At 37.0% G+C, this 21,105-nt stretch overlaps 1 protein-coding gene across 1 annotated transcript; it reads right to left on the bottom strand.

Moving 5' to 3' along the window:
• Nucleotides 1-569: 569 nt before the first annotated feature.
• On the bottom strand, nt 570-905 carry LOC120073036 (uncharacterized). The gene has a single exon (XM_039025609.1). The coding sequence runs from the start codon at nt 903-905 to the stop codon at nt 570-572; it is 336 nt and encodes a 111-aa protein (XP_038881537.1).
• Between the last annotated feature and the right edge of the window lie 20,200 nt (nt 906-21,105).

Here is a 21,105-nt window from a genome sequence, read left to right as displayed (position 1 = left end):
CTACTATATGCATATTATTATTCAACTCTCACTCTTGTTAGTCATTAATTTTTTTTGTTTTGTTTTTTTGTTTTTGTTTTTGTTTTTGTTTTTTTTTTAATATTTTGTGAGTAGTGAGAGCAAGTATTGAGTAACAAGTTATGAGTAATGAGAATTCAGGAAGAAAAAAAAAAGAAGAAAGAAGAAGGAAAATTACATCAACGATTTAAAAAAAGAGAAAGAAAATTAAAGAAAATTCAAGGGAATAACGATAATTGAATATTCCATAATTTCACTCATGACAGGCACAAATAAAAGGTTATAAGAAAGTAAGCAACATAGCATTTGAGCAGTGTGAAAATGGTCATCCATATCCAAAAAAGAAAAAAAAAACAACAATAACAATAATATATGCCAAAAGAAAAATACTTCTAATTAAAATTCCCAATAAAAAAATGAAGAATATTACATGGATATTGGGAAAAGAAAAATGATGTATAATTAAGTAGATATAAGAAAGAAAAATGTAAATGGTAAGATGAGAGTATTAAATTAAAGAAAAAAGAAAAAAAGAAAAAAAGGAAAAGGCTTTAGTCAGTCCAAATCCAGTTGAGATCCTCCATGGAAGGGAGGTGGAGACTAAGCAACCGATCCAAGTCCTTAAACGACGTCGTGGGAATCATCTTACGACTTTCTTCATATCGGCGTCCGTCATTAAAATCAATATTAATAATACTCTCATTATTCTCGGCCACTACTCGCTGCCTCTTCTTGCAGCTCTCTCCACCGCCCTCCACTGCCGAGGAATGCTTTCCGGTGAGACTCTGAACGACGGACTTGAAGTTGGAAACGTCGGTCTGAATATGGTGGTACTCAATTACCACAACCCTCACTTCCGCCGTCGCCGTCTTCTTCGAGTTTCCCATTTTCTTTCTTCTAAGTCTTTTTCTGCTTCTGCTTTTGCTTATATGTTTGTATGTGTGTGTATATATATATATATCTAAAGGTAAAATGAGTTGACCGTTTTGAAAAAGTGGAGGGCGTTGACTGAGTCAAAGGAAGCATGCCAAGAATAATATTTGATTTTGAAATAATCAACTTGGAGTCTCTTTATCAGTACTAGTCGTTTCGTACCCATGCAATGCAAATGCATGACTATGATTCACTGTCGTCTCCTACGAAGCTACGACAACGATTTAACGATAATTTAATACTCTATCTTTTATTGTTTTTATTCTAAATATTATATAAACAAAGTAAAAATATTTAAGAAAAAAATGAAGAATTTGCTACATGGTAAACTTTAGTAGGTGGGAATTCGCGGTAAAAGGATGAGTGTAGTCCTAATAAGGCTTAAAATGAGAATGTTGATAGATATATTGAGATCTTAATTTTATAAATACATTGAGAAAAATATCAATGAAATGTTATTGGGATGGATATATTTAAATTAGAAAATATTTTTTTTACACTTTTTACACAAGTTAACATGTTTGTTATCTAAATTATATTCACGTTATTGACAATTTGTTGCTTATTATTATTATATGTTCGAAGCATTATTTTAGAATATAATAAAAATGTTAGTTCACTCTTTATGTCGATGTCTAACTCATGAAAATGTAAAAATATTGATAGAAATATTGACATATTAATGGAAGACTAATACTTGAATGTATCGCAAGATGTACAAATCTTTATGTATTTTACTCTTATCACACACAATATATATATCGAAAAAGAAGAAAGAAGAATTTATCACTTGCAAATTATAATCGAACAATTTGATGATTTGTATAAAGATACGTACAACACGATATATAAGTAGTTAAATATTTTGATGGATGAAAATACCATTGATTCCAAGATGCATCCCAAATTCTTTTCTCATAACAAAATCCAACAACTTCCGACTCAATTTCATAGCCTAATAAATGCAATGGACCCAGATTTTCCACGGCTCTTTAACTTTGAATTCTTTCTTTCTTTTTTAACTTATTTGCTAATTTTATAATTATTGTTCTAGATAAATGTTTTCGTCACGCAAAAACAGAAGTTTCCTTTTTCCCTGTTGCTGAAATAAGCTTTTGGTTGTTCTTTCTTTTTGTAAAGAACAGAATATATAATAATAATGATATGAGTGCTTCAAAATAGACGAAAGAAAAAGAAGAAGAAAGAAAGAAAAGTTGCAATAATATTATATGAAATCTTTGATTGGCTGGCTTAAAGAGTCAAAACGTTTGATAGATTGATTAATGGTTGGAGTTGGTATAGAATGATTCAATAATTCATTAGAAGAACAGGCTCTTAAGATGATAACACAAAGTATTAAAATTTTCTATTGAATGGACTGAGATTTGAGACCTAAAAATGGATCAAAATTCAGAAGCTACTCCAAACTCATTTTCTGGAGAAGTTACAAATATAGTTATCAGATCAAAAGTAATATCAAATATAATATAATATAAAAGAATTTACATCCAACTCAAAAAATGTCCAAAATGTTCAATTGAAGTCTGTTAGTGATAAACAAAGATAAAAGTCTATCAGTTAATATCAGTAATAGACTTCTATCACTATAACAAAATTTATCAATGGTAGAAGTTTATCATTGGTAGATAAGTATAAAGCATTACTTTCTTTCCCTGGTATAGTAGTGAAAATCTGAAGAGAAAAAAGATAAAGAAATTGTTACGAAGAGAAAATGATCAATTATAAAGGACAAAAAAAGTGCATGATAAAGAGGTTTTTGAATAATTTATTAGTGTTATTATGTAATAATAGGAATCTATTAGTGATAATCACTAATAAACTTCTATTTTTATATAGAATTCTATATGTGGCTATCTCTAACACGCCTTTATTATTACATAATAAATCTATTAACTATAGAAGCATATCACTAAAAACATATAAGTGATATGCTTCTATTATCACTAATAAACTTTTATCAATAATTATAAGTTAGAATGATCGACAATTAAGAACAAAATCACATTAAACGAGAACAATGGTCTAGAACCCAAATCAAAATGCCAAGAAGTTTTGATAAAAAAAATGAGAAGAATGATTCAATCATTGTGACAAATTTCAAGGGAAAAAAAATCAAAATTAAAATTAAGAATTTCAACCAGAGAGACAAGCATAATAGGTTATCATTGATAAATACAAAACCAATTCTAAAATAGACAATCTTGTGAAAACATGAAAATATAACAAGAATTTGTTAGGTTATCATTCATTTGAATATGATATGAACAAACATAATAAAAATGATAACAAATAATTTAGAACACAATAATCGGTAGGAACCAAATAATGAGGTAACCAAAATTTCAAAATATAAAAAATTTAGTAGCGAACACATACAAATAAAATAAAGACTTGGAATTAAAAATCACGTGAAATAATATATATATATAAGTGGATATTGATTTGTAGTTGTGATTTGCACATAAGGATATAATAGAAATAAAGATAAACATAAATTAGGAGATGAGAGAAAACTACTACATTTTGTATTTTTTTAAAAATATTGCTCTATACTTAATTATAAGTACCTTATTCTGGTAACACTATTAGGTGCAAGATGAACAATTGGTTTCAGATCCAATCATCAAATCGAGTTCCTCTCAGGCCACTGAAAGGATGAGGTTTTTTTGTTCAAAACCCAGAGTCAGCACTTAAGGGAACAACCTCTCTACTAACCTTAAAAGTGAGTAGAAGTGAATTCCATCTTGTATCCTATGTCCTTAGCTATCTACTTGGTCTTACCCCTATAATGGGAGGCTTATTGACTCGGTGCTGTTGAACCAACCGTCACCTATGCAAATCTAAGAAAAATCCAGAATAAACAGGAGTTCATAGTTAGCTCAAAATTAAGGTTAAGTTGCCTCATCGCTTTGAAATAGTCAATCTTTAAACAGTAAACAACGTTATAAAGTAAGAGTGACTTATTTCTTGGCCTGATCTTATTCAAACTCTTTAAATAGGACGACCACACTCCTCATATCACCACATGAACGAATCAGGATCACTTCGTTTGTAGCACTTTACAACGATTGTAACTGTAACATCCCACACCTTTTTATTTATTTATTAATAATGTAAAACTTTTCCCTTTTCAGTAATTGTCCTTAGTTGAAGGGCATGTTTGGAATTCTGAATTTAAAGTATAAATGCGAGGATTTAAGTGTTGTAGTGGAATTTATTAAAAAATTATTCAATTTGAAAAGTTATGGCAGGAATTAATTATTTTTGGAAAAAAAGTAAAGGAATTAAATAGTATAAAGTGGGTTAAGGAAAGGATCTAATTAGAATTATACTATTTTCATTTTATTATTATTATTATTATTAGTTTTCTTATTATTAGTTTTTTTTTTTAAATAAAAAGCCCTCCCCCCTCCCCCCCAATCTCCTTCACGCGTCTCTCCCTCACTCCCCGACTTCCATTGCTCCGTCGCCGCCTCAGCCAGCCAACTTCGTCAGCCCCACAGACGCGCTGTGTGACTCCCCCATACCCTCCTCTGTCCGTCCATTCAGAGTCACATCGATCTCGCCCAGCCGAAGAACCGTTCGGAGTCGCACCAATCTCACCCAGCCGGAGGATCCGTTCATCCGAGTCGCCGTCGCCTGCTTCGAGCCCAAATCGGAGGAGCCGCTGTTCGCAGCCGCGTGCCACTCCTTCGTCCAGCCCTAAAAACCCCCGCACCGCTGGTCCACCACCACAGATCTGTCCAACGGGCTGCTCGAGTTTCTGTAACGGGGCCGCCATTCAACTCCAGTTTCCGCTGCCAACTCTTGGTTTTGAACAGATCTTGGATTTAGGTAAGGTCAATATTATGAGATGGATTTCTTGAAGGATTTTTTTTGACACCCATTGATTATTGGATTAAATAATCATTTAATTCATGTTTTGAAGGTTTTAAGTTGTCGTTCGTTGGAATTAGACTTTGTTAGAAGGAGATTTTGGAGTTGAGATTTTGGAGTGGTCGTTGATCAAGTTTCGTTGGGTAAGTTCATTGGTGATCCCAAAATTTAATTTGTATGTATGGATCTTGGTTCCAAGAATTTAAAATTTGTGTTATGTTCTGTATTAGGGGACTTAGTTCAGGGGTTTTTGGTTGGAGATCATTAGCTTGGATTAAAAATCCGAATTTGATTTCGAGGTAAGTAATCTTACTACTGAAACTGCCCACGGGCCAGGCTTTAGTTGTATGCTAGCATGATAAGCGTATGTTATGGTAAATGTTAGCATATTGATTGACAGTATGACTTGAATCAAAGTATGTTCTGGCATGAATTCTTATTTGTTTACATACACACCTAAGTACTTGATCGTTAGTATGTGATAGTATGGGTTTTCATATGTCGATGTCTGATCTGCTGGTGTTGAGGTATACTTGCATGTTGTGGATTTATGATGTAAGTTAGGCATGGATGATGTATAATATGTTGTTAATAAATATGTGTATGTGATGAAGCCATGATATCAAGGATTTTTATGTATGTTTTAGAACTGTACAATGTTGAATCTTAGCACGTTAAGACTGTGTGAATATCCTCATTGATTAGTTAGATGCTCATCAGTTTGTGTTTCCTTTAGAATTCACCAGTTTTGTGTTTCCTTTAGGATTCACTAGTTTTGTGTTTCCTTCAGGATTCACCAGTTTTGTGTTTCCTTTGGGTTCCACCAGTTTGTGTTTCCTTCGGGATTCACAAGTTTTGTGTTTCCTTCGGAATTCACCAGTTTTTGGGCATACTTAATTACGATAGGATAGGACTCAGTCTCTTATTTGTTACATGTATTTATATGCCATAGGCGGGTATCTAGAGGACATAGATGCCTAGCCTGACCCCAGTGGTGGGGTTACTTATTGAGTATTTCATACTCATTCTTTCCTATGTTGATGTTTCAGGTAAGGGTAGAGATGCACCGGCGATGGCTCAGCGGAATTCGTGATCGTGCCACTGGGACTAGTTTTTACGCTTCCGCATCATGACATTTAGAGTCATTATTTTTCCCTTGATGTTTAGTTTTATTGTTTTAAACTTATTATTAAGGAATATTTCTTTTATATACTTTTAATAGTCTTTACGAATTATGGGTACCCTATTATTGTTTTAACAATTGCATTTAATAAATGTCTTTTGAACTTCTCTTGTTTAATTAACATTTATTTCAATATAACTGGGCGTCGTTTTAAATTTTATGCATGCATTTATTTTAGTAACGACCTAACCTAAGTCCTAGGGGGTCGGGTCGTTATAGTTGGTATCAGAGCCCATGTTTTGGGTTCTGTAGACTGACTTACTATGTAAGTCTAGATAGTCCCTGTGGCCAGTAACGGATTCCTCGTCATCGCCAGGTACGTTCTACTAACGAAAATTTCCATGTGTATATGAGGACAGTGATGTAGTGTTTTAAACGCATGATGTCTGAGAGAGGGCCAGAAATAGTTAGCTAATGTACGAATTTATGACAGGACATGGCACCTAAACGTAGAACAAGGAAAACAGTTAGAGAAGAAATACAAGCAGATAGAGAGGGGAGTAATCAAACTGCTCCGGTGGCGCCAATTTCGCCTATGACCCAAGTGGATGAAAAGGCAATGGAAGCCCAAATTAGTGAAATTGTTGCAACCGCTCTGATGGGGAAGCTGCAGGAACTGATCCATAGCATGATGGCAGGACAGCCTACCCAGACTCAGGCTCAGGAGGAACCGATGCCACCCGATCCGTTACGACAAACCCATTCGCAGGACAAGGACACGCAGAGTCTGTCTCTCAAGGCCAACATTTAAGGGATTTCCGGAAGTATGACCCTCGCCCTTTTGATGGATCGTTAGGAGACCCCACCAAGGCAGAACTGTGGTTGTCATCCATTGAGACAATTTTTCGTTTTATGAGGTGCCCAGAAGAGCACAAACTGCAATGCGCAGTCTTCATGCTGACTGGTAATGTGGAAATCTGGTGGCGTTTGGCAGAAAAGATGATCGATATTGGAGGTGACCTTGCAACCTGGGAACAGTTCAAGGAACGTTTTTATGAGAAGTACTTTTCGGCCAACACCCGATACAATAAGCAGGTAGAATTCTTGAACCTGAGGCGTGGGTTGGAAGGGATGGTGCATGCCTTGGATCTCAAGACATATGCACTGTGAGCCACTGTGAGGATTGATGCCGACTCCTAGGGAGGAGAGGAATACAGGAGGTCATTTGGGATTGGGACCTCCGCAGGGCAGAAAAGGAAGGCTGAGCACAGGACTCTTGAACATCAACAGAGGGGTCAGAACACCGTACATGCTCCATGTCAGTGGGGACAACAGAGTACCCAAGCTGGGAATGGCAGGGAGGATAGACCGATATGCACCACTTGCAGTAAGCAACACTGGGGACGTTGTTTAGCCGGCTCTGGGAATTGTTTCCGATGTGGCCAGAAGGGACATATAACAGATAGATACCCAAGGAAGAATGCGCCTGAGCATAGAAGCCAGCTTGTAGGATCGTTCCAGGGAGGCCTGAACCACCAACAACAGCAGGGAAAGGTATTTTCTACCACTTGACGTGAGGCCGGGAAGTCAGGCACCGTGGTGATAGGTACACTTCTCATTTTGGGACACCATGATCTTGTTTTATTTGACTCTGGTTCTTCGCACTCGTTTATATCTGCTTTATTTGTGAGACACACCATGTTAGACTCAGAACTGTTGCCATTTGCATTGTCTATTTCCACTCCATCGGGAGAGATCATGTTAGCTATAGAAAAGATAAAGGCATGTCAGGTAGAGGTAGCCAACCGCGCATTAGATGTAACCCTGATAATTTTAGATATGTGCGATTTTGATGTTATATTAGGCATGGATTGGTTAGCTGCTAACCATGCCAACATAGATTTATCTGGTAAGGAGGTTATCTTTAAGCCTCCTATAGGAGCCAGTTTTAAGTTTAAAAGGGTTGGGATTGTAGTCCTACCCAAGGTGATATCCGCATTGAAGGCCAGTAGGCTATTCGACCAAGGAGCCTAGGGCTTTATGGCCAGTGTGGTAGACACCAGGGAGAATGAAGTTACCTTGACTTCGGAGTCAGTAGTGAGGGATTTTCCAGATGTGTTTCCAGAAGACCTTCCAGGATTGCCCCCGCAGCGGGAGATAGATTTTGCCATTGAATTGGAGCCAGGCACAACCCCTATTTCAAGGGTCCCGTATAGGATAGCCCCGGCAGAGTTGAAGGAACTAAAGGTCCAATTGCAGGAGTTGTTGGACAAGGGTTTCATTCGCCCTAGCGTGTCACCATGGGGTGCACCCGTTTTGTTTGTGAAAAAGAAGGATGGATCGTTACGTCTATGCATTGACTACAGAGAGTTGAACAAGGTGACCGTCAAGAACAAATATCCTCTTCCTAGGCTCGATGATTTGTTTGACCAGTTACAGGGAGCTACGGTATTCTCTAAGATTGACCTCCAGTCAGGGTACCACCAGCTGAGGATAAAGGACAGTGACATACCCAAGACAACCTTTCGTTCAAGGTATGGACATTATGAGTTCATAGTGATGTCATTCGGCCTAACGAATGCACCAACAGTTCATGGATCTGATGAATAGGGTGTTCAAGGAATTTCTCGACACCTTCATGATTGTTTTTATTGATGATATTTTTATTTATTCTAAGACAAAGGCCGAGCATGGAGAGCATTTACGGAAAGTTTTAGAGACATTGAGGGCCAATAAGCTATATGCTAAGTTTTCTAAATGTGAATTTTGGTTGAAGCAGGTGTCCTTTCTAGGGCATGTGGTATCCAAGGAAGGTGTCTCAGTGGATCCTGCAAAGATGGAGGCAGTTACGGGTTGGGCTCGTCCAACCACGGTCAGTGAGGTGCGCAGCTTCCTGAGGTTAGCAGGCTATTACAGACGATTCGTGAAGGATTTCTCTCGCATAGCCGCCCCATTAACTCAGTTGACCCAGAAGAAGGCAACATTTGTTTGGAATGAGGCTTGTGAAAGCAGTTTCCAGGACCTCAAGCAGAGGCTGGTTTCAGCCCCAATTCTCACAGTACCAGACGGATCAGGTGGTTTCGTCATTTTTAGTGATGCATCCAAGAAGGGTTTGGGATGTGTATTGATGCAACAGGGTAGAGTAGTTGCTTATGCTTCACGTCAGCTAAAGAAGCACGAACAGAATTATCCTACGCATGACTTGGAGTTAGCAGCAATGGTTTTTGCTCTCAAGATCTGGAGACATTACTTGTATGGAGAAAAGATACAGATCTTCACCAACCATAAGAGCTTGAAGTACTTTTTCACTCAGAAGAAGCTAAACATGAGGCAAAGAAGGTGGTTGGAACTAGTAAAGGATTATGACTGTGAAATTTTATACCACCCGGGGAAAGTAAACGTAGTGGCAGATGCTTTAAGCAGAAAGGTGGCCCATTCCGCAGCTCTCATTACCGGACAGACTCACCTATGCAGGGAACTGGAGAGGGCAGAGATTGCAGTAGTCGTGGGGAAGGTCGCGGCACAGTTAGCACAGTTGTTGGTGCAACCAAGCCTAAGGCAGAAGATTATTGATACGTAGCGAGACAACCCTTATTTAGAGGAAAGAGTTCATAGAGTGAAGTCAGGCTAGGATAGCGAATTCTTTGTGTCAGCAGAAGGTGGCCTTCTTTATCAGGGGCATCTGTGTGTGCCGACGGTTAGTGACATTAAGGATGAGCTATTGTCAGAGGCTCATAGTTCCCTATTCTCGGTCCACTCCGGCAGCACCAAGATGTACCGGGATTTGAAATGTTACTATTGGTGGAATGATATGAAAAGAGAGGTTGTGGAGTTCATCAATAAGTGTTTGGTGTGCCAGCAGGTGAAAGCCCCGAGGCAGAGGCCAGCAGGCTTGTTACAACCATTAAATATACCAGAATGGAAGTGGGAGCATGTGTCTATGGACTTCATCGTGGGGTTACCTCGAACAGTTAAAGGTTTCACTGTGATATGGGTCGTTGTAGACAGACTTACGAAGCTAGCACATTTCATACCTGGAAAGTCCACCTTTTCAGTGAATAAGTGGGTACAGATATACATGAAGGAAGAGGTAAGATTGCATGGAGTACCCGTGTCCATTGTGTCAGACAGAGACCCTCGTTTCACGTCTAACTTCTAGAAGAGTCTCCAGGCGGCATTGAGGACTCGGTTAAACTTCAGTACAACATTCCACCCTCAGACTGATGGGCAGACAAAGAGATTGAATCAGATACTGGAAGAGCCGCACCGATCTCGCCCAGTCGAAAAGCCATTCGGAGTCGCATCGATCTCGCCCAGCTGGAGGATCCGTCCGTCCGAGTTGCCGCCGCCTGCTTCGAGCCTGAACCGGAGGAGCCGCTGTTCGCAGCCGCGTGCCACTCCTCCGTCCAGCCCTACAAACCCCTGCGCTGCTGGTCTGCCACCATAGATCTGTCCAACGGGCTACTCGAGTTTCTATAACGGGGCCGCCATTCAACTCCAGTTTCCGCCCCAACTCTTGGTTTTGAACAGATCTTGGATTTAGTAAGGTCAATGTTATGAGATGGATTTATTGAACGATTTTTTTGACACCCATTGATTATTGGATTAAATAATCATTTAATTCATGTTTTGAAGGTTTTAAGTTTTCGTTCGTTGGAATTAGACTTTGTTAGAAGGAGATTTTGGAGTGGTTGTTGATCAAATTTCGTTGGGTAAGTTCATTGGTGATCCCAAAATTTAATTTGTATGTATGGATCTTGGTTCCAAGAATTTAAAATTTGTGTTATGTTCTGTATTAGGGGGCTTAGTTCAGGGGTTTTTGGTTGGAGATCATTAGCTTGGATTAAAAATCGGAATTTAATTTCGAAGTAAGTAATCTTACTACTGAAACTACCCACAGGCCAGGCTTTAGTCGTATGCTAGCATGATAAGCGTATGTTATGGTAAATGTTAGCATATTGATTGGCAGTATGACCTGAATCAAAGTATGTTCTGGCACGAATTCTGATTTGCTTACATACACACCTAAGTACTTGATCGTTAGTATGTGATAGTAGGGGTTTTCATATGTCGATGTCTGATCTGCTGGTGTTGAGGCATACTTGCATGTTGTGGATTTATGATGTAAGTTAGGCATGGATGATGTATAATATGTTGTTAAGAAATATGTGTATGTGATGGAGCCATGATATGAAGGACTTTTATGTATGTTTTAGAACTGTACAATGTTGAATCTTAGCACGTTAAGACTGTGTGAATATCCTCATTGATTAGTTAGATGCTCACCAGTTTGTGTTTCCTTCGGGATTCACCAGTTTTGTGTTTCTTTCGGGATTCACCAGTTTGTGTTTCCTTCGTGATCCACCAGTTTTGTGTTTCCTTCGGGATTCACCAGTTTTGTGGGCATACTTAACTACAATAGGATAAGACTCAGTCTCTTATTTGTTACATGTATTTATGTGTCATAGGCAAGTATCTAGAGGACATAGATGCCTAGCCTGACCCCAGTGGTGGGGTTACTTACTGAGTATTTCATACCCATTCTTTCCTATGTTGATGTTTCAGGTAAGGGTAGAAATGCACCGACAATGGCTCAGCGGAATTCATGATCGTGCCACTGGGACTAGTTTTTACGCTTCCGCATCATGACATTTAGAGTCATTATTTTTCCCTTGATGTTTAGTTTTATTGTTTTAAACTTATTATTAAGGATTATTTCTTGTATATACTTTTAATAGTCTTTACGAATTATAGGTACCCTATTATTGTTTTAAGAATTGCATTTAATAAATGTCTTTTGAACTTCTCTTGTTTAATTAGCATTTATTTCAACATAAATGGGCGTCGTTTTAAATTCTATGCATGCATTTATTTTAGTAACGACCTAACCTAAGTCCTAGGGGGTCGGGTCGTTACAGTAACAATTACAGAGTGGTCCGCATCGGATAATGTTACTAGAATAAGGTACCCAATCTCATTTGTATACTATAGATCATTTTGGCTATTTACTTGAACCATATCCACTCTTATGTCTCCACATAAAGTTCTAGTACTCATGTAATAGCATGGATCTTAAGTTTATTGGATTTATTTCTAAAATATAATAAGCAATTCATATATTCAATAACTAATTTATTGAATCAAACCTTAATAACATCTTTATTGATTAATAGAATAATTTTATTGTTTACAAACCACAAATTTTAGGACATAAAACCCAACAAACTCCCATTTGGACTAAAACTCTAGTGGATTTACATATATACAAATATATATAAACACAATGTTGAGTTTTTGAGTTTTTAGAGAGAAATACAATAATCCAGGGCATCACATATCCATGGTTTGCCTTCATTAGGTATCATATACCCATGGATTTTTCTCCCACTTAGCCTATATTATATAACCTGCAGTCCTAGACTCGCTAGGTAACCCTCGAACACTTTAGCTGAAAGGATTGCTGTAAACATACTAGTATACAGTAGGCTTCTCAACTGTCAATAAATGGAGAAGGCATCTTATACCCATAACCTTTTGCTTCTTGATACTAATATCAAATATTAGTGGCTTGAGTTTCGACTAAACTCATGTTATGGGTAGACTATCACACAACACTCCCACTGCATCAAGGCACTCTTAGCTCTTTGAATAAGATGCCACTGACCTGTCTTAACAACTTTTGTTTCAGGGTCAACATAATCAATAACTCTTATTGATATTTTTTGCTATTATAGAAACTTGATATAATATTTGATGATCTCTCATGTGTACTGCTTTACATAAACCAACATTTGTCAATTACAAATACTTAATTTTCTTCTGGGTTAATGAAGTATATTGCTTTTGGGTAATCTACAGATAGGCATACTGTTTGAACAATGTTCTAATTCCTTAGGGTTCAACACTAACATATGTGTCGGTCCTTCCCAAATTCTAAAATATGTAAACATCCTTTACTGGTCATAAATAGATGTTATGACCTCTCCACATCTCATATGGAGTTTCAGAATCTCCTTTTATGGAATGTTGTCCAAAAGAGTATATAACAATCATAACTGCATATTCCCAAAACAATTTAAGTAACTAAGCAAAAAGTTTATCTAACAATTGAACCATGTTTAACAAGGTTCTATTTTTCTTCCTGATGCACCATTCTACCAAGGCATTAGGTGTAGAGAGTTGTTACTGGATTCTAAGTTCTATCAAATAGTCATGAAAATGTCAAATTTTTTGTACTCTCCACCTTGTTCTGATTGAAATGTCTAATAAGTTTTACCTAATAAGGTTCATACTCGAACTTTTAAAGTGTTCTGAACTTATGATTTTAGGTATATATTACTGTACTTTGAATAATTATTGCTAAAGTTGATAAAATATTCATACCCTCCTTGTGCCTTGACATTCGTTGGACCATATAGGTTTGAATGTTCAAGTTTTAAGGGTTCTTTTGTCAGCTATTTAAATATCTAAATATTTAAAACGACCTTTACTTTGGTTGGTTTTAACATAGAAATTGTTTTATAGTAGAATAATTAAAATACTTCTTTTGTTAATGAACACTTCATTTATGACAAAAGGATATTTCTATATAACTTGCTCTTCACAAAAGATAGATACAAAACCTTTCATTACATTAACAAAAGTACATAGGTCTATCTTCTAATAACAACTTCAAGATCTCCCACTTGGAGAATTATCTCTTTTTCTGCAAGCAATCTTCAAGAACTAATTTCCTTGTTTTTCTTTCTCCACTATCTTTTCCGCAAGGTACTTTGGGTTGTTTCTCTTCCGGTGCCCATCTTCATTGTAGTAGAAACATTTTCCTTTATCTACAGCTTTGGCCAGTAAAAACCTTCTTTTTCTTTTTACTCTGTTTCACCGGAATACTTTTATTCTTGGATGAAGAAGCAGAGTCAGACTTTATCTTAGAGGACGATCCTCTTTTATCTACAGTGGTAAAATTTACCTTTGCTTCCTGTCCCTTAGTTTTCAAGAGGGACTGAAAAGTCTGTAGCTCATTGAGAAGAGTTTCAAGGACTGAAAATTCTATAGCTCATTTAGAAGAGTTTCAAGTTGTATTCTATTTTGTTCATCATCGCTTTGGTGCAGAATTGTAAGAGCTCTTCGGAAGAGACTTTAGAATAAAACTGACCTGAACTTTCTTGTCTATGACAACTTCGTTTACCTCTGCCACATTGAAATGGACCATCATGTCCAGGACATGTTCTCTAACAGAGGCCCCATCTTTCATACGAAAATTGTAAACGTATTTGATGGCACCATGTCTAAAGAAGAAGGATGGTTGTCCAAACATCCCCCGCAGATATTTCATAATCTCTTTAGCGGTATGCACGTGATTGTATTTCTTAGCCAAGACATTAGATATGCTGGCAAGAATATAGGCTCATGTTTTTTCATTTTCTTTTAGCCAATTGTCATATGTTTTTCGAACAATTCGGTTTGCATTTGAGCCGGGGTTTGAAGGACATTCCTCAGTTAAAACGAACCTTAAATCATCTATTACCAGTATCGTATTTAGATTCAATTTCCATGTAGCATAATTATCCCTAGTAAGTTTATCAGAAGCCAACAACTGAATTAATGAGCTAGTCATTCTGAAAAATAAACAAATTTTATTAGTGAATTGGTTTTAAATCCAATCATATTTTAGAATAGTAATAATGTATCTAAATTTCATTATTTTATTTGCAACGATATTATAATGAGTCATAATAAGTGCTATTGAGGGGTAGTCAAATACTCCTTCACTAAAGAAAGACATTCTTAACTAAATACTATCTCCAAAATAACTCATCTTTCGATAGTCAGTTAGTTACCATTTTTGGTCAAGAACTTACTAACACTTAGTAATTCTGTAAGTGTAACCCTCAATTTTTAAATCTCAGAGGTTAGCAGCCCCAATGATGCTACCGAATTGGAGAGTCAAGGTTGGGAATCGACCTAAGAAATCTTATCCATTTCCTGGAGTTTAAGTTATTCCGAATCTTATGTTACAACACCCCGAGGGGATAGTCACCGCAAATGACTAGCGTAGATTGCATAAAGTTGACATGTAGGCGCAAAATAGGAATCTCAATGTCCAAAATAATGGAAGAGACTGCAGGACATGTTGAGACACATCCTTCACCTACTTACTATGAACTACTTCCCCTATCCATCTTGCTATTGACCCATGCAAACACTTTCCAAGTGGAGGTCACTCTCAGGGTGACACGAAGCGTTGTATAGATCTCACTATTGAGGTTGATGCCCTAAAGTCTCGTGTTCTGTAGTTTGTAAACAGTTTATACCAACGCTTGTGTTGTGTAATATATGATATTTACTTCACATCTTGTATTTTACTCAATTGCTTGTTTTATTTGCTTTACCACAAACCAATAAACATAAAATTCCTGGTTATCTGTATGTGACTCAAACATGTATGTGGTGACATATAAGTGGATCATGTCTTGAGTGATAACTAAAATGGTCTGTAGTATATGAATATATGAGGGAAACCTTATCCTGGTAACGCTACAGACGTAACCTGCTTTGTGGAATGGTCACAAGTGTTATGACCTATCACAGATGGTTTGATCCTGATCATTCGTGTTGGGGACATGCAAGTGGGGGTGTCTTATGCAATGAGTTTGTATAAGACTTGACCACGAAGTGTTAACGTCTCGTTATATAACACCGTTCATGGCAGAGACTTCACTTCACTAGGATGACCATAGGTAACATGACCTTAATCCTGAGTGAGTTGGGAACTCCTGCCTTTGAGGGCGGTCCTTTGATTTGTATAGGTGCGAGTGGCCAGGTCGCCGATTCAAACCTACAATTTTGGGGATTCATCTAATTTGGGAGCTGGGAACTCAGCTACATAAGATGGAATTCACTCTTTTTCTGAGGCATGGGTAAGTAGATAGATAGCTCCCTTAAGGGCTGATTCCAGGGCTTGAACGATGTGGCGCCACACACCTTCTCTTGGCCCGAGATGTGTTCACACATAGTTGGACTATGTTGTATTGTTCATTAGAGGAATCAGTGGTACTTAAGGAGTGAGATATAACTATAAGGGCAAAACGGTAATTTGACCCAACTGTACTTATGAGCATCTGTGAAGGATCATCGTAATCATGATTGGTTATATTCGATGGATATAGAAATATATCTATGGTAAGAAGAGTTCAGCTGTTGGTCTTTAGTGGATGCCTGACAATTAACGGATGGTGGATCTCGTGGCTAAAGAGTTTAGTCAACTATTCACGGACCGTTGGAGCTTTGAGCCACAGGTCCATTAGGTCCCCTGGGTAGCTTGGATAAAGTCGAGAATCAGTGTTTTGGTTAATTTGAAATGTTCAAATTGATAAAAGGAAGTTCGATTATATACGATATAATTGAACTGGTTAATTATATATGATATAATTGGCTAAATGTATGAGATACATTATTTTGGAGGAAATTAGATATAAATATGATTTATATCAAGTAGAGGAGAAAATACTATAATAGATATGTGATATCAAACTATATGATAAACATATAATATGATTATATTTATTATTAATTAATTGGTTAATTTTATGATAATTAAGCCAATTTTTCACGTTCGGATGTGGGATAGTGGGCAGCATCGATTATTGTAACCAATGAATTAAAATGAAAATAATTTCATTTTGAATCATCATCCGGAAAAGATAGAGGAGCGCGCGTTGGTGAAATCGTAAACAATCGCTTAAGTATTTGAGAGCCTAAATGATAGTCACTCTCCGCCTAAACGATCGTCCACCTCGCACCTAAACGATCACACACTAAGTCCTAAATGATCGGATAGCTTCCCTAAACGATCGTATAGTGTGTCGTGTTAGCTAACCGATCGTATACCTTTTTCTAAACAATCGTTCAGTAAAATCTACACGATCGTGTAGCTTCTCCTAAACGATAAGCATTTTTCTATACGATAGCGTCTTTTTCCCTCCCACTTGCTTATCGCCTACATGATCTGGTCTTCCTCCTTCCTCTACCAAATTCACCAAAGACCATGCTTTGGGTTCTCACTCTGAGAATACCCGGGGCTCTTTTCTGTTGGTGTCATCCCGTTGCGTTCGTGATCTTGTGGTTGGGCGTGCTACTGCAGTCGACGCTTCTATTGGGTGTTGGTAAATCACGTGGAGGTTTCCACTGCATTGAGTTCCGAAGTTTGAAGAATGTCTTCAACTGATATGGCAACTCATATTTTGTTGTTCATAGCATGCCCATAATTACTTTTTGTTTGTATAACTGTACGTTTGAATGTATATTGCTGTATTTCAGTCACTGTGAAATTGGAGCGATCCGAACGCGCTCATGAAACTCTTTGGTAAGAGATCCTTCACTCACGGTGTGAACTCTTGGCATGTGAGAGTTAAGAACAACATATCCTATATGTTATTAATCTCCCACTAAAGTGTTCTATTTGTTTTTGGGTAAATCTTTACTTAGGTATGTTCTGGCTAATTAAAAAACCTAAGTCTAGGTGATTTTCCAAGTATAACGATTATATTTGGAATTAACCTACGATGTCTAGGTGATAAACTAGTTTTAAAACCTCATACCACTCACATATGCTCATAAAACCAGGTTAAGAATGCTCAATTATTCGGCCATAATCCTCGATAGGAGGTGTTTTATAGACCGTCAACTTACCTCAAGCCTTAGACAGGATTATATATCGGTTGAGTTTGTAACCACAGTTTTACAAGATAACAACCTATTTTAACTATTAAGATAAGTTGTTAACCTACATGAGCATGCATCTTATCTTTGTTATGGATTTAAAATGTCTAATCCAATTTTATAACAACTTATAAAATTTTAGACATACTTTGCATTGATGTGTAGAAATTGTGATGTGATTTTGCGGTGACGTGTGTTATGCGGTGATCATGCAAGTTTTCCTAACAAGACCCAAGTATAAGCCTTATTAGGTTTCCTGGTAAGTCCAGGGTCGAACACAGGGACTACTAAGTAAATATGCGACAGTCACTTTGATTCTCTTGCGGTAGTAAAAAAAAATGAAGTGGATGGTGTTTTGATTATAGTTTTTCCTATGTGACGGAGTTTGAATGCAGAATTGATGAATGCATAGAGTTACAATGAGTATGTGATGAAGGGGTTGAGAAGGGGTTTAGCTAACATTTCCTAAGACTATGCACAAGTTATGCGATCATGCTACACACAAATAATATCATGTCATCTCTCAATGCAAAATGCCATAATTCCTACTTCTAGGACGCATGCGATGTGTATACGATAAAGTCTATAGGAGTTATGTCTAAGCCTCTATTCTTGTCTATGCGATGATGAATAATGTACACATAAAACAAGGTGACCGCATACAATCATTCCTATTTCTAGGGTGCATGCGATGTGTTAATAGCAATAGAACTTATGTCTAAGTTTCTATTTCTTGTTTATGCAGTTCTAATCTGACTCTCTCAAGCCTAGATTCTAATCTGACTCTTTCAAGTCTAGATTCTATCTTTAAACTTCACTCTCAAGTATCTTTAAAGGGTGAACGACGCATACATAAGACAAGATGATCGCATAAAATGTAAATCTTAAGTCATGCTAGCTAAGCACTTCTCAACCCATTTAGAAATTTAGCTACTCATGCGAAGTATGAAGAGATTGAACATAGATTGAAATGAGATTTCCATTTGCTGTAAATAAAGTACTTAATACAAAATATCAAATGGATTTGAGAGATAAGAAGCCCGGTAAGCAATACCTTACTTCTCGTGGCCTTTTACACTGTTCTTTTTCACTCCAACTCTGTTCCAAATGTATATTCTTGCTCTCGTAAGTGTTGGCCCTCTCTCCTTTGTAACGTTTTCCGGCAGTTTCTTAATTTGTCCAGGAATGATCTCTTGGCTTCCTCGTCTCTTTGCTTTTCTCTATCCTCTAAGTGTACGAGTATGTGCGTGAACGGACTACTAACTCTCTAACTTCTTAACTTGTTAACCCCTTTTACACTGGTGGCGTTCGGTATTTATAAAGCTCAAGGTGAAGCAGCCTTTCTTGTTAATGATTGCAATGATGGGCGTCATTAATTCCCCTGCTCTGATGTGCCGATTAGTGGTCACTGAAAGTTGAGTGTACTTGCTACAGTGTGGCTTTAATGGCTTGTCAACTAAATTTGGATTTGATCGTTATCAGCTTTCTGTCCCATCATGATTTATTATGTTGTCACCTTGATGCTAGTCTTTATGCGGCCACCTTTTTAAGAAGCTTCTCACGATCGCATACGATCGCATGACTTGCGATCACAATCTTCAAGCGCGCTGACACCTTGTTCCTTTGGAACGCAATTTCCCTTGCGCCATCGCATTTTCTACACAACATAAGTAAATTAACCACTTTTATGTGATGAGCACTTGCGATCGCAATTCCTATCAATTTAGCGCTTTCGGACATGATATTGCTTATTTTCCTATCGCATTCTCTCATTGTTTTACTTATTTGAGCTATAATAACGTGTATTTCTATCAGTTATCATGAATCCACAACAATGATCAAGTATTTTGTGATTTAATATAATACCTTATATTAAACACTTGAAACCCTAAACATGCATACTATATATTATAACTCCTTATAACATACTTTCAATGCATGCAACCTGCTTTCTATGGTGGGATTTTAAATCTACATTGCATACTATATGCACATATAAGATTTATTTAATTATAATATACATCATATGTATAAATAATTAAACACATACTGATATGGATTAGTTTTGGTATTTAAAGTAAGCAAACGACCTAAGTTATTACAATAATCAGCAAAACCAGCTCCAAAACATTTATGGACCGCACAAATCAACCCAAATCGAACCCGAATCACCCAAACCAAACCTCCAAAGCAACAAAATGGGTTGAACTGGTTTGGAAAAGGTTGAAGCAGGCCTCCTTGACCTGAACCGGCTAAATCGGTTGACTTGAATTGTCGGTTTGGGCTCACATGCACTTTCTAAGCTGGGATGAACAATGTCGCGATGTTGCATCCCAGGTTGTAATGTCACGGGTTGTTCTTCAAATATGGGCTAAAAACAAAGAGCAGCGTTGCAATGCTAATTACAACTTAAATTCAACTCTATTAACTCTAATAAAATTACGGACACTTAAGCACACATTAAGATCCATCAAACAAGAGCCAATTACAAGAATTACAATATAAGTGAAGAGAATTTAATGCCAAATTTGAGAAAAACCATGTCAGTCCACCATTTTCATATTTTATGAAAAACACCCACCAAGCTAAATTTAACACGATTTGAGTACTTAAATCATGTTATGATACCGATTGTTGGATTTAGTAAACATGCAGCGAAAGAAAACAAGATCATTAAGCACTTTAATTCATTGATTTTAGCTTCAAATTAAGCATGCTCATAAAATATAATGAGGGTTTCAGCAACATACCTTGAAGACTCTCTTCAATACACGAAATCATCTTCAATTACTTCTCCAAAAGCTTGTGGTCTACCAAAGGATCTTCCTTACTATTCTCTAGGACCTTAGATTGAGTCGTAGGACTCAAAATAAACTGAGATTAGAGGAAATTTTGGAGAAGACACACTGTTTTTATAGAAGTTGAAGAATTCCTTCTTCAACTAAGAAATCCAGTAAAATGCAATTTTTGCATGACCCATTCAGCTCAAATTTTTGTGTATTTTAAGTAGGAAATCCATGCAATCAGATTGCATAACCACACAATAGCTTATACTTCAAAAATTTCAGTGGATTTAAATGGATTAGTGAGTAAGGTGTTTAAAGTGGAAAAATCCCACTTTTAGTGTTTTTTTTTCTTCCAATTTTCAATTAAATTCTATTTTTAATCAAATTAAAAATAAATTCAATAAATAAATTCTTTAAAATTTTTCTATAAAAATCAATTTTAAATAAGGGAACAACCTCTATACTAACCCTAAAAGTGGGTAAGAGTGAGTTTCATCTTGCATCCTATGTCCCCAGCTATCTACCCCGTTTTACCCTTGAAATGGGAGGCTTATTGAGCCAGTACTATTGAGGCAACCCTTACCCATGCAAATTTAAGGATAATCCTAAATAAAAAGGTGTTCAGAGTTA

Source organism: Benincasa hispida, chromosome 3 (assembly GCF_027475165.1).
Source record: "Benincasa hispida cultivar pf3 chromosome 3, pf3_genome.v1.1, whole genome shotgun sequence".
NCBI classification, from domain to species: domain Eukaryota; kingdom Viridiplantae; phylum Streptophyta; class Magnoliopsida; order Cucurbitales; family Cucurbitaceae; genus Benincasa; species Benincasa hispida.
The sequence above is the reverse complement of the archived record's forward strand: the minus strand, read 5'-3'. Positions and strand labels throughout refer to the sequence as shown.